The 18,373-nt window shown below is 40.2% G+C and overlaps 1 protein-coding gene across 5 annotated transcripts in view; it reads left to right on the plus strand.

Annotated features, from left to right (window-relative positions):
* Positions 1–18,373, plus strand: part of VAV3 (vav guanine nucleotide exchange factor 3) — a 255,820-nt gene that overhangs the window by 220,359 nt on the left and 17,088 nt on the right. For all 5 annotated transcript variants that reach the window (XM_038412017.2, XM_043520500.1, XM_038412019.2 and 2 more), the window contains 4 exons: positions 4,115–4,180; positions 11,316–11,350; positions 13,571–13,687; positions 14,365–14,452. In XM_038412017.2, the coding sequence (XP_038267945.2) occupies positions 4,115–4,180; positions 11,316–11,350; positions 13,571–13,687; positions 14,365–14,452 (306 nt within the window). The remainder of the gene's footprint in view (positions 1–4,114; positions 4,181–11,315; positions 11,351–13,570; positions 13,688–14,364; positions 14,453–18,373) is intronic.

The raw sequence follows: 18,373 nt of genomic DNA on the forward strand, positions 1-18,373 counted from the left end.
GGACCCTTCTCACGAGCATCTTGTTATCCAAGAATGCAGGAGGTTCCTCAGGAGCTAACTCCCATTATTTCCTAATCCCCAAGGCAAAGGGGGGTCTCAGACTCATTTTAGACCTGTGAAGACTCAACCAGTGCATGGTGAAGTTGAAGTTCCGCATGGTCTCCCTGAGCACTATTATCCCTTCCCTGGATCCGGGAGACTGGTATGCTGCCTTTGACATGAAAGACATGTACTTTCACATAGCCATTCAACCTGCGCACAGGTGTTTTCTCCAGTTTGTGCTCCACCACAAACACTGTCAGTTCAAAATCCTCCCATTTGGTTTCTCGACAGCCCCCGAGTATTCATCAAGTGCATGTCGGTCGTAGCAGCCTTCCTCCGGAGGAGGCAGGTGCAGGTATACCCATACCTAGATGACTGGCTGCTCAGGGGCCATACCAGGGAGCAGGTATCGTGTCTCATGTACAATTGGTCAGGTCCACTTTCCAGAGATTGGGACTCCTCCTCAATGTGAACAAGTCAACCTTATCACCAGCCCAAAGAATAGAATTCATCGGAGCAGTGCTGGACTCGGTACAGGCAAGGGCATTCCTGCCAGAAATCTGTTTCCAGGCCATGGCAGACATTATTCAAAGCCTCCGGTACCTGACCACTACCGCAAGGGGATGCCTGTGTCTCCTGGGGCATGTGGTGGCCTGCACGTACATATTCAGGCATGCCAGAATGAGGCTCAGACCCCTTCAAGAGTGGTTCACCCAGATATACCAACCAGGTTGCGACAGGCTAGACTCAGTAGTGATGGTGCCAGATCACATACTCAAGTCCCTACTGTACAAACCCCAAATGGTATGCGAAGGTGTCTCCTTCAACTGCACACCACCCTCCTTGTCCCTAGTAACGGACGCATCAGATCTGGGTTTGGGGGGCACACCTGGAATATCTCCAAACACAGGGCCTGTGGTCGCGGGATGACCTCTCCCTTCATATCAATATCAGGGAGCTCAGAGCAGTCGGACTGGCATGCCAAACTTACAAGGCCAAAGCATGGCAGTGATGACAGACAACCCCACTGCTATATTCTACATCAACAAACAGGGTAGACCCCGTTCTTCTCCCCATGTCAAGAAGCCCTCAAACTATGGGAGTTCTGCATAGCCCACTCCATTCACCTGGAGGCATCCTGTCTCCCAGGAGCGAAGAACGAGCTAGCAGATCACCTCAGCAGATCATTCTGCAACACAAATGGTCTGTCCATCCAGATGTTCTCCATCCCATCGTCCAACGGTGGGATTTCCCCAGGTCGACCTATTCACCACCCGGAGCAACAAGAAGTGCCCAATGTTCTGCTCCTTCCAGAAATGCAGCCCAGGTTCAATCATGGATGCGTTTCTGCTACCTTGGGAAGACCACCTCATGTATGCCTTCCCATTGGTTCCACTTGTACACAAGGTGCTGCTCAAGATTCACAGGGACAAAACAGAGGTAATTCTGCTGGCCCTCACGTGGCCCTGCCAACATTGGTACACCATGCTTCTGGAGCTGTCAGTGGACACTCCAGTCGTGCCACCACTCTGCCCCAATCTGATCACTCAGTACCACGGTCACCTCCATCACCCAGACCTCCAGTCCGTCCACCTCACGGCCTGGAAGCTTTGTGATTAAACCCCATGGAGTGCCTAAATTCGAAGCTGGTAAGGGAGGTTCTACTTGGAACCAGGAAACCTTCCATCAGGGCTTCTTATCTAGCCAAGTGGAAGAGATTCACTTGCTGGTGTGCCCACACCTCCACTCCAGGTGTCTATACCACTCATCTTGGCGTACCTTCTGCATCTCAAACAGCAGGGCCTAGCTGCAGCATCCATCAAGGTACACCTTTCTGCTATCTCAGCCTTCCACCCGGGAACATCTGGATGCTCCGTATTAGCTAACCCCATGGTAGGACTTTTCCTCAAGGACTTGGAACGCTTATATCCACAGATTAGAGGACTGGTTCTTCAATGGGACCTTAATCTGGTCCTCACCAGGCTCATGGGGCCCCCTTTTGAACTGCTGGTGACTTGCTCCCGGCTCTATTTGTCATGGAAGGTGTCCTTCCTGGTAGCTATCACATCAGCCAGGCAGGTGTACGAATTAAAGGCTCTGACCTCCGGCCCACCCTACACGGTCTTTCACAAGGACAAGGTGCAGCTCAGGCCTCACCCATCCTTCCTCCCCAAAGTAGTATCACAATTCTACTGTAGTCAAGACATTTTTCTACCCATCTTCTATCCTAAGCCTCACACCAGAAGCCAAGAGCAGAGGCTGCACTCACTGGATGTTCAGAGAGCGCTAGCATTCCACATTGAGCGCATGAAATTGTTGAGGAAGTCGAACCAACTGTTTGTGGCGGTAGCAGACCAGATAAAAGGACTCCCAGTCTCATCTCAGAGAATATCTTCCTGGATTACATCCTGTATCCACACGTGTTACAAGTTAGCCAAGGTCCCAGTCCCAACTCTTATGTCATTCCAGAAGGGCAGAAGCCCCATCAGCTGCGTTCCTGGCCCAGGTCCTGATACAAGAGATCTGCAGGGCAGCAACTTGGTCATTGGTGCATACGTTTACCTCTGACTATGCTATCACCCAACACACCAGAGACGATGCAGCATTAAGCAGGGTGGTGCTCCAATCAACAATTCCTTAACTCCGACCCCACCTCCAGGATAGAACTTGGGAGTCACCTGATTAGAATCCACGTGAACAAACACTTGAAGAAGAAAAGATGGTTACTCACTTTCTTGTAACTGTTGTTCTTCGAGATGTGTTATTCGCATCCATTCCAATATCCACCCTCCTTCCCCTCTGTTGGAGTAGCTAGCAAGAAGAAACTGAAGGGGATTCGGGTTGGCAGGGTCATATATTGAGCCCCATGAAGATGCCACTCCAAGGGGCTCCACAGCCAACCCGACGGGAGCTGCTAGGGGAAAACTTTCCGATGACCATGCACACAGCATGCGCACACCTGATTGGAATGGACGTGAACATCACATCTCAAAGAACAACAATTACAAGAAGGTGAGTAATTGTCTTTTTGCAGTATATAGCATTTACATACTGCAGTGCTTTGTCATTCAAGGGTCACAAAGTGCTAGGTGGGTCAGTATTGTTATCCCCATTGAGTGGTGGGGTAACTGTCACACAGCAGAGATGATATGACTTATCCAAGGTCACATTTTTTTCGCTGCAGTGTTTACTCAAGTGTTGCCCCTAATACACAACTCTTCACTTGAGTGTGGTGGTGCTTTTAAATCAAGTTGGCTGAGGGTACAGGCTGCTTCTTGAATTAACATAACTCATTAACTGCTAAGGACTTGTCTGCATGGGAAGTTAGTGCAATGTGAATTTAGAGAACTAGCAACTCTGCACTTATCTGCCTATGGACAATCTTACCATGCATCAGAAGTGCCTCTGTGTGCTTTAGGTTAATATGCTTTAAAGTGTGCTAAGCTAACCATCTTAGCTTGCTGCTCCCTAACTTCCCTTGTAGAAAGAAAAGGAGTACGCATGGCACCTTAAAGACTAACAAATTTATTTGAGCATAAGCTTTCGTGAGCTACACCTGTAGCTCACGAAAGCTTATGCTCAAATAAATTTGTTAGTCTCTAAGGTGCCACGCATACTCCTTTTCTTTTTGTGAATACAGACTAACACAGCTGCTACTCTGAAACCTTCCCTTGTAGGCAGGCCCTAACACAATCGCACTGTGCAGCTCAAGAGTTACTTCGCAGCGTGGCTTCTCACACTTCAGAGGAGTTGCCTACATTCGAGTTAACTAGAGTTAGCTCTGCAATGAAGATTTAACCACATGAGTCACTGACAGAATTGGGAATTAGAACCCAGATCTCCTGATTCCAATTCTCTCACCTATCTACCAGACCACTCAGATTTAACCATTTGTAATTATTACTTAGTTACAGAAGTCAAGAAATTATTAATTTACAAAATTTGAGTAAGACTGGCATTGAATTTTAGAACTTTTACTGTTTGTTTATTTAAATGAATCCCTGTTTATACAGGATTGCTTCCAATCTACACAGTCATTTGCTCATAATGGGAACTTTTTGTCTATTTCTAGGGTAAAAATCTAGTCACAGGGGAGCTTGGCTACTTTCCAAGTGATGTCGTAAAGCCTTGCCCGTGCGTAAGTACAAATGTTTAATTGTGTTTGTCAGTATAATAGTTTCCTGAGGAACATTCATCGGAAAAGTTGCCTGGTTCATATCAGGGTTTCATAAATCCTGCCTTGTGGGACGCATTATTTTAGTTTCTTTGTGTTTGTATGCTACATTCAATGTTTACAAATATAACATTCTAATGCGTTTGGTTATTGGATTTAAATTATAAGTGTTAAGGAAACACGCTCAAGAGACAGATTTTAACTTTTAGAAGTTTAATAAATTAAATTGTCTAAAGAGTTTTCAGATAAATACAATCAGACTATAGAACAAATATATTGTGCAGGAAAGCTGTTGGTTTTTTTTATAGTGAGATGAAAATGCTGTGGTTTTAATCTTTCCCAGTCACTCTGGGTTACAGAGAGAGATTACACCATAAATAGTGAGTTTAAAAAAACCCTGTAAAAGTAAAAATAGAATAAAGAACAAACAAATGAATAAATAAACCCTCCAACCGGATCTTTCAACATACTTCTGCGTCCCTATATGTTTTGACCTGCCTGTGTTTTGTGTTAAGAGGACAAATATTCTCAAAATACTAAGAACTGCAGCAGGATAATAAGAAAAATTAATTTACAATACATACTCATAATTTTGTATGAGCATGTTAATATATTGTGCACTCCTTCATTGTCTCTTTCCATAATACTTTGGATCATGTTACTCCAGATTTACTATAGCATAACTCCATTGAAATCAGTGGAGTTACATTGGTATTAAACCAGAATAATACAATGGTTAACAAGACTTCCTTGTTTTGCTGTAAACGTGCTTTAACTTGGTTCACAACTAAATTCAACTCTATAAATCTACTTTGATTACAACATTCAAGATGTCAGCATGATGGTATTGTTATTAGGTAGAGTCACCTTTTAATGATTACAACTGTTTTGACACGTTATAATAGGCCTTTAATGTTTAGATCAACCTTAGCTCCAAAATAAATCACTGCATTAGATAATACATCATAATATTGTTTAACAGCAGATCAACATATTTTTTCCATTTATAGTTAGGGCTGTTGATTAATTGCAGTTAACTCCTGTGATTAACTAACAAAAACCTGTGATTAAAAAAATTAATCGTGATTAATCGTACTGTTAAACAATAGAATACCAATTGATTAAATATTTATGGATGTTTTTCTACATTTTCACATATATTGATTTGTATTACAACACAGAATACAAAGTGCACAGTGCTCACTTTATATTATTATTTTTTATTACAAATATTTGCACTGTAAAAATGATAAACAAAAGAAACCGTATTTTTCAATTCATCTCATACAAGTACTGTAGTGCAATCTCTTTATTGTAAAAGTGTAACTTACACATGTAGATTTTTTTTGTTACATAACTGCACTCAGAAACAAAACAATGTAAAACTTTAGAGCCTACAAGTTCACTCAGTCCTCCTTCTTGTTCAGCCAATTGCTAAGACAAACAAGTTTGTTTACATTTACGGGAGATACTGCTGACTGCTTTTTATTTACAATGTCACCTGAAAGTGAGAAGAGTCATTCACAAGGCACTTTTGTAGCGGGTGTTGCAAGGTATTTACATGCCAAATATGCTAAACATTCATATGCTCCTTCATCCTTCGGCCACCATTCCAGAGGACATGCTTGCATGCTGATGATGCTTGTTAAAAAAATAATGCATTAATTAAATTTGTGACTGAACACCTTGGGGGAGAATTGTATGTCTCCTGTTCTGTTTTACCTGAATTCTGCCATATATTTCATGTTATAGCAGTCTCAGATGATGACCCAGCACATGTTAATTTTAAAATACTTTCACAGCAGATTTGACAAAATGCAAAGAAGATACCAATGTGGGATTTCTAAGGATAGATACAGCACTCATCTCAGAGTTTAACACTCTGAAGTGCCTTCCAAAATCTTAGAGGGAGAAGGTGTGGAGTATGCTTTCAGATGTCTTAAAAAAGCAACACTCTGATGGGGAAACGACAGAACCTGAACCACCAAAAAAGGAAATGAACCTTCTGCTGGTAGCATTTGACTCAGGTGATGAAAATGAACATGCGTCGGTCCACACTGCTTTTGATTGTTATTGAGCAGAACCCGTGTCAGGGTTCCTTCCCCACTCAGAACTCTGGGGTACAGATGTGGAGAGCTGCATGCAAGACCCCCTAAACTTATTTTTACTAGCTTAGATTAAAAACTTTCCCAAGGCACAAATTCCACCTTGTCCTTGAACAGTATGCTGCCACCACCAAGTGATTTAGACAAAGAATCAGGTAAAGGACCACTTGGAGTTCCTGTTCTCCCAAAATATCCCCCAAAGCCCTTACACCCCTTTCCTGGGGAGGCTTGAGAATTATATCCTAACCAATTGGTTATGAAGTGAACACAGACCCAAATCTCTGGATCTTTGGACGCTGAAAAAAAATCAATCTGTTCTTAAAAGAAGAATTTTATTTAAAAAAAAAAGAAAAGGTAAAAATCCCATCTGTAAAATCAGGTTGGAAGATAACTTTATAGGGTAACAAAAGATGCACAAAACACAGAGGAACCCCCTCTAGCCTTAGTTTCAAAGTTACAACAAAACAGGGAGAAACCTCCCTCCAGCAAAGGGAAAATTCACAAGTTGAGAAAACAAAGATAAACTAATACGCCTTGCCTGGCTGTACTTACAATTTCTGTAATATGAGAGACTGGTTCAGAATGGTTTGGAGGATATGGATTAGTGTCCAGTCCCTCTTAGTCCCAAGAGCGAACAAACACAGAAACAAAGAACCCAAAACAAAGCCTCTCCCCCGTCCCAGATTTGAAAGTATCTTTTGTCCCCATTGGTTCCTTTGGTCAGGTTATTTGAGCTTCTTAACCCCTTACAGGTCAGGAGGAATTTTAGGCTACCCTTATGGTTATGATTACCCATCATCAGCATGGACGCATGTCCCCTGGTATGGTGGTTGAAGCATGAAGAGGCATATGAATCTTTAGCACATCTGGCACGTAAATATCTTGCGACGCTGGCTACAACAGTACCATGTGAACGCCTGTTCTCACTTTCAGGTGACATTGTAAACAAGACATGGGCAGCAGCCTCTCCTGCAAATTATAACCAAACTTGTTTGTCTGAGTAATTGGCTGAAGCAGGACTGAGTGGACTTGTAGGTTCTAAAGTTTTACATTGTTTTATTTTTGAATGCAGTTATTTTTTGTACATAATTCTACATTTGTAAGTTCAACTTCCATTGAGATTTCGCTGCAGTACTTGTATTAGGTGAATTGAAATATATTATTTCTTTTGTTTTTTTACAGTGCAAATATTTGTAATAAAAAATAAAATGAGCACTGTACACTTCGTATTCTGTGTTGTAATTGAAATCAATATATTTGAAAATGTAGAAAACACCCAAAAATATTTAAATAAATGGTATTCCATGATTGTTTAACAGTGCGATTAATCGCGCGATTCATTTTTTTAATTGCTTGACCTCCCTAATTATAATCTCACAATCCTATTCACAGAGATACTTATCATTCCATTGTTACTTTAAATTTAAGGCTATGTCTACACTACGCAGCTCTTAGCGACACGTCTGTGTCGCTACAGCTGTGCTGAAAAAGGCGCACAGTGTAGCCCCTAAAAGAAAAGGAGGACTTGTGGCACCTTAGAGACTAACAAATGCCACAAGTCCTCCTTTTCTTTTTTGCGGATACAGACTAACACACCTGCTACTCTGAAAAGTGTAGCCACTGTTTATCAGGTTTTGTCGTTCAGTTGCCAGTGTAGACATAGCCTTAGTTCTGTTAAACAGAGTGACAAAGCAGATGCCTGATAAAGAGAATATAAATGCATATAAAGAGAATGTAAAATGCATCCGATGAAGTGAGCTGTAGCTCACGAAAGCTTATGCTCTAATAAATTTGTTAGTCTCTAAGGTGCCACAAGTACTCCTTTTCTTAAAGAGAATATACTGCTCCTAAAAATGTTATGTAATAAAGCGTAACTTTTTTTGTAACCCTATTACCGTATTTTATTAAGCATAAAGGCTGTGGCAGTTTAGTGTCCCACGGTCATGCTGGATGTTGTTGGGTACAGTCAGCACATGCCTTTAGCAAGCGTCAATCACTGGAGCTGTCCTGTGGATTTGGAAACACCACTCTAGGGCAGTACTTAAGATAAATACAGGGGTCTACTGTAAATACTGTAAAAAGAAAAGGACTACTTGTGGCACCTTAGAGACCACATTTATTTATCGGGAAAAATCAGCTCATTTTGAAAGAGTACTACTGTAGTTTAAAGTGGGAAACTCACATAGTTAAGGAAAAACTCTTCTGTTAAAGCTACCAAGGCAACATTCAGATTACTTAGTGTCTAGTGACATAGCTTTCTGCTAAATTTAGAAATATACTATTAAGCAGAGGATTGAATGAAAATAACATGATTTTACAGTATGAATAAATATTATTCATGACATGTTAGCAACCAGAGGCATAAACTGACGAGAAAGATGAATTGATTCTCCACCACCGCTAACCTGGAAGGGCAAAATATAAACATCTTATTCTGACAAATGATGCAGTTTAAAGATACTGAAACATCAGATTTTTAACATATTATAACTTATAATATTATTAAGTGTAACAGTCTTTACAACTGGCCAATATAAAAATGCCCAGAAACAGCATAAAATACATATATCAAAAGGCTTTCGGAATGAATATTGAATGAAAAACTGCTGAGTTCCAGAATATGAAATTCCAGTCCCTTCTCAGCTATACCTATAAATGCTTTATTCTTCTTGCAATATGCAGTATTTGTCAGCAGACATTTTTATACCATAAAAACAGCAAGGAGTCCGGTGGCACCTTAAAGACTAACAGATTTATTTGGGCATAAGCTTTCGTGGGTAAAATACCACTTCTTCAGATGCATGGAGTGAAAATTACAGATGTCTTTTGTTCAGTTTTCTCATTGCGGTTGCTTGGATTTGGATGTATAATACAGTGCAAGCCAACAGCTTCTAGTACAATGTTTGATTGTTTTCTTTTTTCTCTGCAATGGGCAATCTTTATTTTACAACTCAACACACTCAGGGTTGAAAAGGATTAATGATTGCTGATGTTCTAGCTGTCTGCAACTAAAATGACCTGCTCTGATAGATGAGCCAAACCAATTTAGAATTTCAGATTCCATCCAATATAGGACTGTATGCCAATATACAGGGAGGGTAGTAGTCTTCCTAATTGCCACTGCTGTCCTGCCACTGGTATACTCACATCAAGTAATTTGAACTACTTTTCAAACTTTATTCTAACAATACAAAACATTCAAAATGTAAAATTCTGTAGGCTAACATAATTATAGAAGTATCTCACATATAAAGACTGGTTTTATATACACTGGGTTTTTTCTTTACATTTTTTGGGTGGAGCAGCTTCACTAATGATAGGAAAGTAGGAGTGCTAGCTGTCAGCATTTTTAATGTTTAGACCATCTCTCAGCCAGGTGGTAATGATGCCTGAGCCCTATCAACAAGCCATTGGTAGCAATGGCCTAGCTGGTTTCGTTCTGATATAATGCTGCTTTATTTTCCTAATGCTTGTCAGAGGTTCGTGTAGGGATATGAGAATGTGTCACCAACTAAATCCCAGCCCAGGTCTGTTGTAGCTAAGCTTTGATGCTATGGTGTTACAAATGGACAGTACACTTTTTGAATTTGTTTAGGCTGTCATGGCTTTGGAGTCCATTAAAGATTCACAGCCACTCTCCTCCTTGTTCTCTTAAACATATACTGACATTTGGTTAGCAATAATTCCATTCCTTATCTCTTTGCATTTTACAGAAGTCTTCCATTGTTCTGGTTAACTCTTCCCCTCTCTCCCCCAATCTCTCTGTCTAGTCTGATTGCTTCCTGGGTGGGAGATTTATTATCATGCAAATAAATAGGTCACACTATTCTTAGAGCAGAACTCTTTAACATATTGACAATAAATTCACACTAGTGGCTCCTTTGTACTTTGGGGAAAATACACTTTTTGGTGATAATGTAATAGAGATTGTCAGTATTAAAATCATAGATTCAGATGCCTTCAAATAAGAGTACTAGGCTGGTTATCTGTCCAAAATATCTTTTACAGAAACACTTAGGAGGAAAAATTGCAATCACACAATATGTGAAGGGCAATAAGCCGGGCTCTGTGAACTCTGCAAAGGTCAACTCAGAACCTGAACCTTACAATTTGGATCACAGGGGTTGGAAGCAAATCAACACTATGCAGGTTGGGAAGTTCTAGCTAGCCAAACTTGTGCCCTCCAAGAGGGTCTCAGGGCTTTTAGTAACTGTTGGTGGGGAGCCTGGAAGTCAGGTGTGGAAATATTCATTCAATTCCCATATTATATATGCATATATATACTATCCTTTTTTGTATGTTTGATTTTAGTTTATTTTAAACTATTTTTGAAAATTAAATGAAGTAGTTGTCCTTTCAAAATGTGTTCCTATTTAAATCCAAGTATAAGAGTAAAACTTGTTTCATGCAAATGTATTAATAAATTCATACAATACCTCAGAAATGTATGGATTATTCAGTTAACCATCTCAAGAGATTATATAACATGCCACCTAAGCTTTTACTTCAACTAAGAATAGTGCCTTTTCAAGGCAATCTAATTCAAAAAGCACTTAGTGAATTTAGTGTGCATCATTGTACATTGTTGCACACTTTAATGATGCATTGCAACAATATACCCTATTAGATGAACATTTTATGGATGAAATGAGAGTGGAGGTACTGCCAAAATCCATTTCAGATAGATTAAAAATATATATATATATATGGGATTTGTAGCACTTATCTGTCCAATATTTAAAAAAAACTTTCCCAACAACAATAAAATACATAATATTCTTTCCTGTTTTCAGACCTATACAGGGTATTCACACTTTATTAATTTATTCTGAATAAAGTAGACTAAGAGATGAAGAAATGTGATCAATATGATTCTTATCTCTCCAGTGTGATGTAGGGTATTTGGTCATTAGATCAGTGCTACCTAATTTGTGAGTCAATTGGAATAATATTCTTTAAATAATTATATTTTATGATGTCTTTTTACACCCTAGATGCCTAAACCAGTAGACTACTCTTGCCAACCATGGTGAGTTCTGGACTAGTCCTATAAAAATCCTGTTGAAATAGACAGCCATAGAGAGAAAACTGTGTTTATCACACTCTAATTTAAATTGCTTTAACCTTTCTTGGCTTCTGAAGAAGGTATTGTGTAGCAGTTTTGGAAAACAACACTGAATATGCAGTGCCTAAAAGCATTTCTCATATAATAATGTGCTTAATGATTTTGACATTTTGTTTACAAGTCTATATATACACAGTCTGTATCCCAGAGGTCTCTAAAGTGGTATAACAAAAAATCAGTACAACATGAATCATGCAAGAAGATCCTACATTTTAAGTGCCTAAACAAAATGAAGAAAGTGACATTTTGTTTTGTGAATAATTCTGTTGAAATTTTGTTTGACAGAAAAGCTATCTATTAAGTGATGTAAATGGACAATGTATCGATTCCACAACCACTGTCAAAGTGAATCATAGTGTAGTGTGAACCCTCTGCTCTGGAGTGAGTTTGACTTAAGAAGATTATAAATGCACAGTGACTGATTCTGTTTTTACACTGGTTTTACAAATTTATTCCTGATTTCTACTGGGTTGCAGTAAGTGAGATCAGAATCAGATCCACTGACCCAAACAAACACTTGGCTTTCATAGCCAGTGAATATAATCCCAAAGGGGAAAAGTTGCTGTTTTTAATTTAATTCGAGCTTCAATTCTGTTTCTTATAGTTTTGACAGAAGAGAGGACAAAAATAGCATTGTGTTCACAATACTAAAGTTGAGGTTCTTTGTGCCTTTTCAGGATAAAAATTAATTTTCTAAGCATTTGTAACTTGAACGTGGGAAATTGCCTTAGGCTGAAACTTGCCTTAAAAAGTCTCAGCATGGGAGCTCATATTTTGTGATAATTTGAAGAAAATCCTCTCTGATACTTTCTTTAAAAACTAAAAGCAGCCCCCAAAGTAGAAGTTTGAAGTTTTTTGTGATATTTAGGTTTTTTTAATGATAGATTAAATAGTGTAACTATATATACAACTGGATTAAGAAACTTACTGTATTATAGTTATATGAATGGATTTATAGCTAACGTAAAATGTATTCATTTTAAAAAATTATGCACAGTATAGGTTCCTAATATTGACTGAAATTATTTTGCTTTTAAAAAGTAAAAATAAGCAATTATTTCATTTTAATAAATGCACATTTTTTTCCACAGTTAAAAATTTAGGCCCCAATTCTGCAAGCTGATCTCTGCAGGCAGACCCTTCTGGAATCTTTTGTCTCAATCGTTTCAGACCTGGCCATAGTTTAGGGCTGAAGTAGATTTTGAATCTAATCCATTAGGGTTTAGTCTGCACATTTAAATTTTAACCTTTAGAGTAAAATAAATAAATATGAATCAAATGAAATTATTTTTGTTTAAAAACAAAATTAGTGCATCAGCTGGCTGATTTTCCAGTCTGTTACACCAACTTCACCTGAAATCAGTGGAGTTTCAATAGTACAAGACTAGCATAATATAGTGTTGTATCAGGCCCAAGCTTTTAAGTTTGTGATACAAAATATTTCAAATAAGTAAATTCCACCACCTGGTCGAGGCCGCCCTTTAATTACATTTTCAGTATAGGTCCCAGTTCAGCAAAGTACTTCAGTATGTGCTTAAGTGCTTTCGAAGTCAGTGGGATGTTTAAGGTTTTGTCTACAGTACACTACCACTTTTGACGGTAAAACACACCCATGACCGACAAGTTTCACCAGGAAAATTGCTGGTGCCAACATAGCTAATGCCACTCATTGGGGGTGGTTTAATTATGCCAGCAGGAGAGCTCTCTCCTGCTGGCAAAGAGCGGCTATATGGGAGACCTTACAGTGGCACACCTGCAGTGGTACAGCTGTGCTGCTGTAAGGTACATAGTGTAGATATAACCTAAAAGTTAACACATGCATAAGTGCTTTCCTAAATAGGGATGAACTTAATCTTGTGCTTCAGTGCTTTTCTGAATAGAAGCCAAAGTCCTTTGTGCCCAAAAGTGGTGTGTATTGCACATTTTACCATTAATTATAAATTTCTGTGCTTTTTATTATTTTCCAGCACAATCTTGAAATCCAGTTCATTTACCAGGAGCTTTAGATGCATCTTTCATTCACCATCTCATGTAAAATATTGGAACATTAAACTGCATGTTGGAAAGACCTACTGCACAGTTTCAAAGATGAGCATGGCTAGTATTTATTTGCTTTCCTTACAGGTATGCAGGAGCAATGGAGAGGCTGCAAGCTGAAAGTGAACTTATTAACAGGGTAAATAGAACTTACCTGGTGCGACACAGGACCAAAGAGTCAGGAGAATATGCAATTAGCATTAAGTAAGTGGGACAGAAATAGATTTCCTGTTTTCTTTATTGCTTAGGCAGATGTTTGTAATCAATAAATACAGAACATCATGAATCTCATTGCATCTTAAATAATCATATAATATCCTGTCACTTAGTACATAAAAATATCAGTTGCTAGAAAAGTATTTCAGACATGTAGGACAAAAGGTGTAAATCAGCATAGCTCCACTGAAGTTAATGGAAAGATGCCAGTTTACAGTGGCCTGTCTGATACTAACGGGCAATTGATTAGTCCTGATTTAGCTCCTGTTGATGTTAAGGGGAGTCTGTTCAAGTCTTTAGCTTCTTGGACATTTCAGTAAAGAGTGCATTAGCAAATACTTTTCAGTAGAGTGTGTTCTATCAGCACAAATTACTAAAGAGAGTCTTGTTTGTTTCCACATCGATCCTCAATATGAACTTGAAAGCAAGCAATAGATGGGATCCCCTAATTAGAAGTAACTTTTTTTTCTGAATACAGGCTACATCTTCATTCATACACTAATAAATATATTTGGTTAATTAGATGTCAACTGTGTATTGGCCTGGATATACATTTTGTCTTAAGAATTTATTCATGTAGTGTTTTGGAAATATACCCTCAGGTAATTATTGATTGCCAGTGATTAAAAACACATTTATATTCATAAGTTATTAATTGCCCACAGGTATAATAACGAAGTGAAACACATCAAGATTTTAACAAGAGATGGCTTTTTTCACATTGCAGAAAATAAGAAATTTAAAAGCTTAATGGTAAGTATTGATTAGGTTTTTTCAATGTGCAATTCCCATGTAACTATTGCTGTTAAAGTAAATGCTGGTTCTCTAGATTTGCAGAAATGTGGTATGCAGAAATACTTTCAGGTTAGAATCATGTCTATCATTGCTTTATATATTTGTGATGTTCAGTCTTAGATGTCAGTGAAGATGGTGTTGGTGTATGCTTAAAAATATTTACATGTAAAATTAGAGCCAGCTTGGGGCTGGCTCCCTGGTAGTATTCCTCTTCATGCTAACCACCCCAAAAAGGATAGGGCATAGGCTGGACAATGACCCCCGCACATCTAAGAAGCCTTAGCTGTCAGGGGACATTGTCCAGCCTGTTTCCTGGGCTGCGCTAACAGGGACTATAATACCCTGGTAGAGAAATTTTGTTTTTCTGTCACCCGTCCGTGTAGGCTAGTGCCTGTTAAGCACAGTCTGGTACTCAGGTTGTCTCTACCCAAAGAATTTTTTCTTATTGTTGCTCCCACTGGTTCTACTCTTGCTGTGTAAGTAATAGTGTTGATAAGGCTCTAGGTCAGGGGTCAGCAACCTTTGAGAAATGGTGTGCCAAGTCTTCATTTATTTATTGTAATTTAAGGTTTTGCGTGCCAATAATACATTTTACATTTACAGGGGCTGGCAGACGGAACCCCAGACCGGCAGCATGCTGAGCCGCTCAGCCTGTTGCTGGTCTGGGGTTCCATCCACCGGCCCCTGCCATCCGGGGCCCCAGCCGCTGGCCCCGCTCAGCCCGCTGCCAGCCCGGGGTTCCGTCAATCCAAGCTGGCAGCGGGCTGAGTGGGGCCGGTGGCTGGGACCCTGGCTGGCAAGGGGCTGGTGGCCAGAACCCCAGACTGGCAGCAGGCTGGGGTTTCATCCTCAGGCTCCTGCCAGTCGGGATCCCAGCTGCCAGCCGCGCTCAGCCCACTGCCGGCCTGGGTTCTGTTCATCCAGGCAGGCAGCGGGCTGAGCAGGGCCGGCGGCTGGGACCCCAGCTGGCAGCAGAGTGCCACTAAAAATCAGCTCGTGTGCCACAGGTTGCTGACCCCTGCTCTAAGTGGTTTCTGGCATTGTCAGTTTTGTGTTGGCTAACCCTGTTGGGACCAGCTCTGTCTAACCGTGTTCAGAATGTCTGGTGTATATAGAATAAATGCTGTGTCTTATCTATCATGGCACTCTCAACACTGTATAAACAGCATTGTGTTTCTCTATAGCAGGGGTGGCCAAACTTGCTGACCCCTCAACCCCCTCTGCTAAGAAGTTCAAGAGCCAAGGCACGTCTGCCGGGGCTCGGGGCTTCGGCTCAGCAGGAGGCACCTGCCAGGGCTCGGGGCTTCAGCCCCACTCTGGCTGAAGTGCCAAAACCCAGCAGGTATGCCCTACAGTGCTGAAACCCCAAGACCCCCCTCCCCATTGGGTAGAAGCCCCTACCCCACCACCCCATTGCAAGGCAGAGGTCCCAAGCTCCCCCCTCCGTCCAAGTCTGGCAGGTAGAGAATGGAGGAGGTTGTGCACTTTAACTGTAAAAGAGCCGCATGCGACTCGTGAGCCACAATTTGTCACCCCTTGTCTATAGCAAAGGGGGCATATCCAGAGAATGGACCTGTGACTGGAGTGCTGACATACTAAAGAAATTCTTAGCTGGAGTAATGGCCCATTGGGGTCATTGTCAGCTAGCCTAAGTAAAACAGCGGCTCTAATTTATGATGGGGGACAAAGTGTGGTGGATTGGAGGAATGGAAAAGTGGTCCCTCCCACCACCTTCAGATCCTACACCAATGACAGCTGAGCCACGCTTAAGAATTGAGCCCAAGTCATTATAATGGCCTTGTACAATGTGTTTTCATTTTGTTGCTGATTTAAAATGTTTCCACAGAATCCTCTAGTAATGGGGAGAAAACCTTTTGAATCCTGAACTCTTCTTTGGACAATTTTCTCAATAAGAATTCTGACCCTTTATTTTGTTTTGGTAATACAACACTTATACATATAAGGAGTCTGAATGAAGTACCTCAGATGCATTTGTAAAATTTCACCAAGCAAGCACTTGCTGGTATCGTGTTAAGGGAAGCTAGTTCAATATATTATATTTAGATCAATCAGTTAAATAACACTTACACTGCATCTTTCTGGCATACCTCTTCAAAGCACTCTACAAACAATATATTCAAATGAAGGATAATGCAAAGCAAGAATAGGGAGGGAAGCTGCAAAAACATGAAAGTCTTAAGACCTGATTTAAATGTAGCACCTGAAAAATAAAGGGTTCCAGTCTTTAAAGCAAGAACATTCTGAGAGCGACAAGGAGTTTAACCAAGATCTACACTCAGTGTGATCCTAACTCAAGAAATCCTCATTTGAATGCAAGCAGCATAGACCCCATGGCAAGTACACTGTAAGCTGATTTCACAGACTGATGTGTGTCTTCACTTGGCAGTGAAGTTCTCTGAGAACAAGAGCAGTGTTCCCAGAGATCTCAGTTTTGATTACGAGAGCTCAGTGGAACTTGCAAATGCATGAGGGAAGGAGTAAATACATCTTACAAACATTTCAGTAGTCCATTTGGCAAATGATGAAAGGGATATCAATACCTTGTCAAGACATCTCATCTGGAGTCAGATCCTGCAGAATTTCCTTAGGTGGTGGTGAGGCAGTTTTACAGAGTGTTTGATACAGATCTCAAAAGAAAGCTGCAAATCAGAAATAACTACAGAATCGCCAGCTTTGAAAGCAAAATAATGGAGCTCCCATCAAAGGCGACAAACAGGGAAGATAACAAAAACCTGTGCTGAAAAGGCCTATCAGTAGCAGTTCGGCCTTGTTAACGTTCTGTTTGAAAAAGTTGCTTGATGCCCTAACCGTAGTATTATAAAGTATGCCATGCAATAGTAGAACAGACTGGTGGATCTATGTTAGCACTGTTGGCATGTGCCGTAGACCAATTACTTTGCTGTAGAGACCAAGAACATCATCAATACTGTCCAGAAGAAGCCAGTAAATCCAGTACAAAATTAGTTTTTAGTGTGGATCTATGAGTAGTAGGGAAAACCAAATCGGCTATCGTGAGGGCCTAAAGCCTTGACCTGCAATGGCACTGTATATTTCTTTTCAGGTATTAAACAAAAGTAGGAGCTCTCCCGGCCTGCTTTTTATTTATCAAATATACTGTAAAAACTATGGTTGTCATGTGGAGAACTTAGGGTGCCTGGCTATAACATGTAAGAATCCAGTAATATAGGGCCAGATCCTCAGCAGTTGTCTTGTATCTTAATTGACTTCAGTGGAGCCTGGTTTACGTTGGCTGGGGATATGACCATTCATCTCTCTAGACTTGTCACGGTAGATGTGTATATCAGATATTTTAAGTTGTCATTTTTCAAATCATTTTGGTGTAAATAATGAACACAAACAAAAGTTTTAAAAGTAGTTGATATCCTGTGATCCTGAAAATTTCCCTAGGCGTGGGGCCGTTTCACTGATTTGTCAGTGAATTAAATCTGTCTTGTTATAGCAATAGACTTGCTGTCTTAACCAAACATCATCAAGTCCTCCCAGGTTTATCTGTACCATTCATTTTGGTGTTCCATATACCAGGGAATCCATTTCTGAATGCTGCCTACAAACCATCCTTTCTAGTGTCTGTGGCGTTGATAATTTGAATGCCTGGCTACCTGCTGATTATTCATGAAAGCCACTTGCAATGCTGACACCACGTAAGAGAACAGAAGCCCAAATATGACTTTTTGTTCCTAGCTTTTCTGTTTACGTGCAGTGCCTGGAGGTCTGTGATTGAGAATTACTAAAAGCAAGTGTGGATTTTACTTTTGGTTTAGACTCTACCTTTGAGCCAGCTATTGAGACATACAACACTGTACAACATGGGACTGAAGAGCTCCAAAATTTAGTTCA

This window comes from Dermochelys coriacea, chromosome 8 (genome assembly GCF_009764565.3).
Source record: "Dermochelys coriacea isolate rDerCor1 chromosome 8, rDerCor1.pri.v4, whole genome shotgun sequence".
NCBI lineage: Eukaryota > Metazoa > Chordata > Testudines > Dermochelyidae > Dermochelys > Dermochelys coriacea.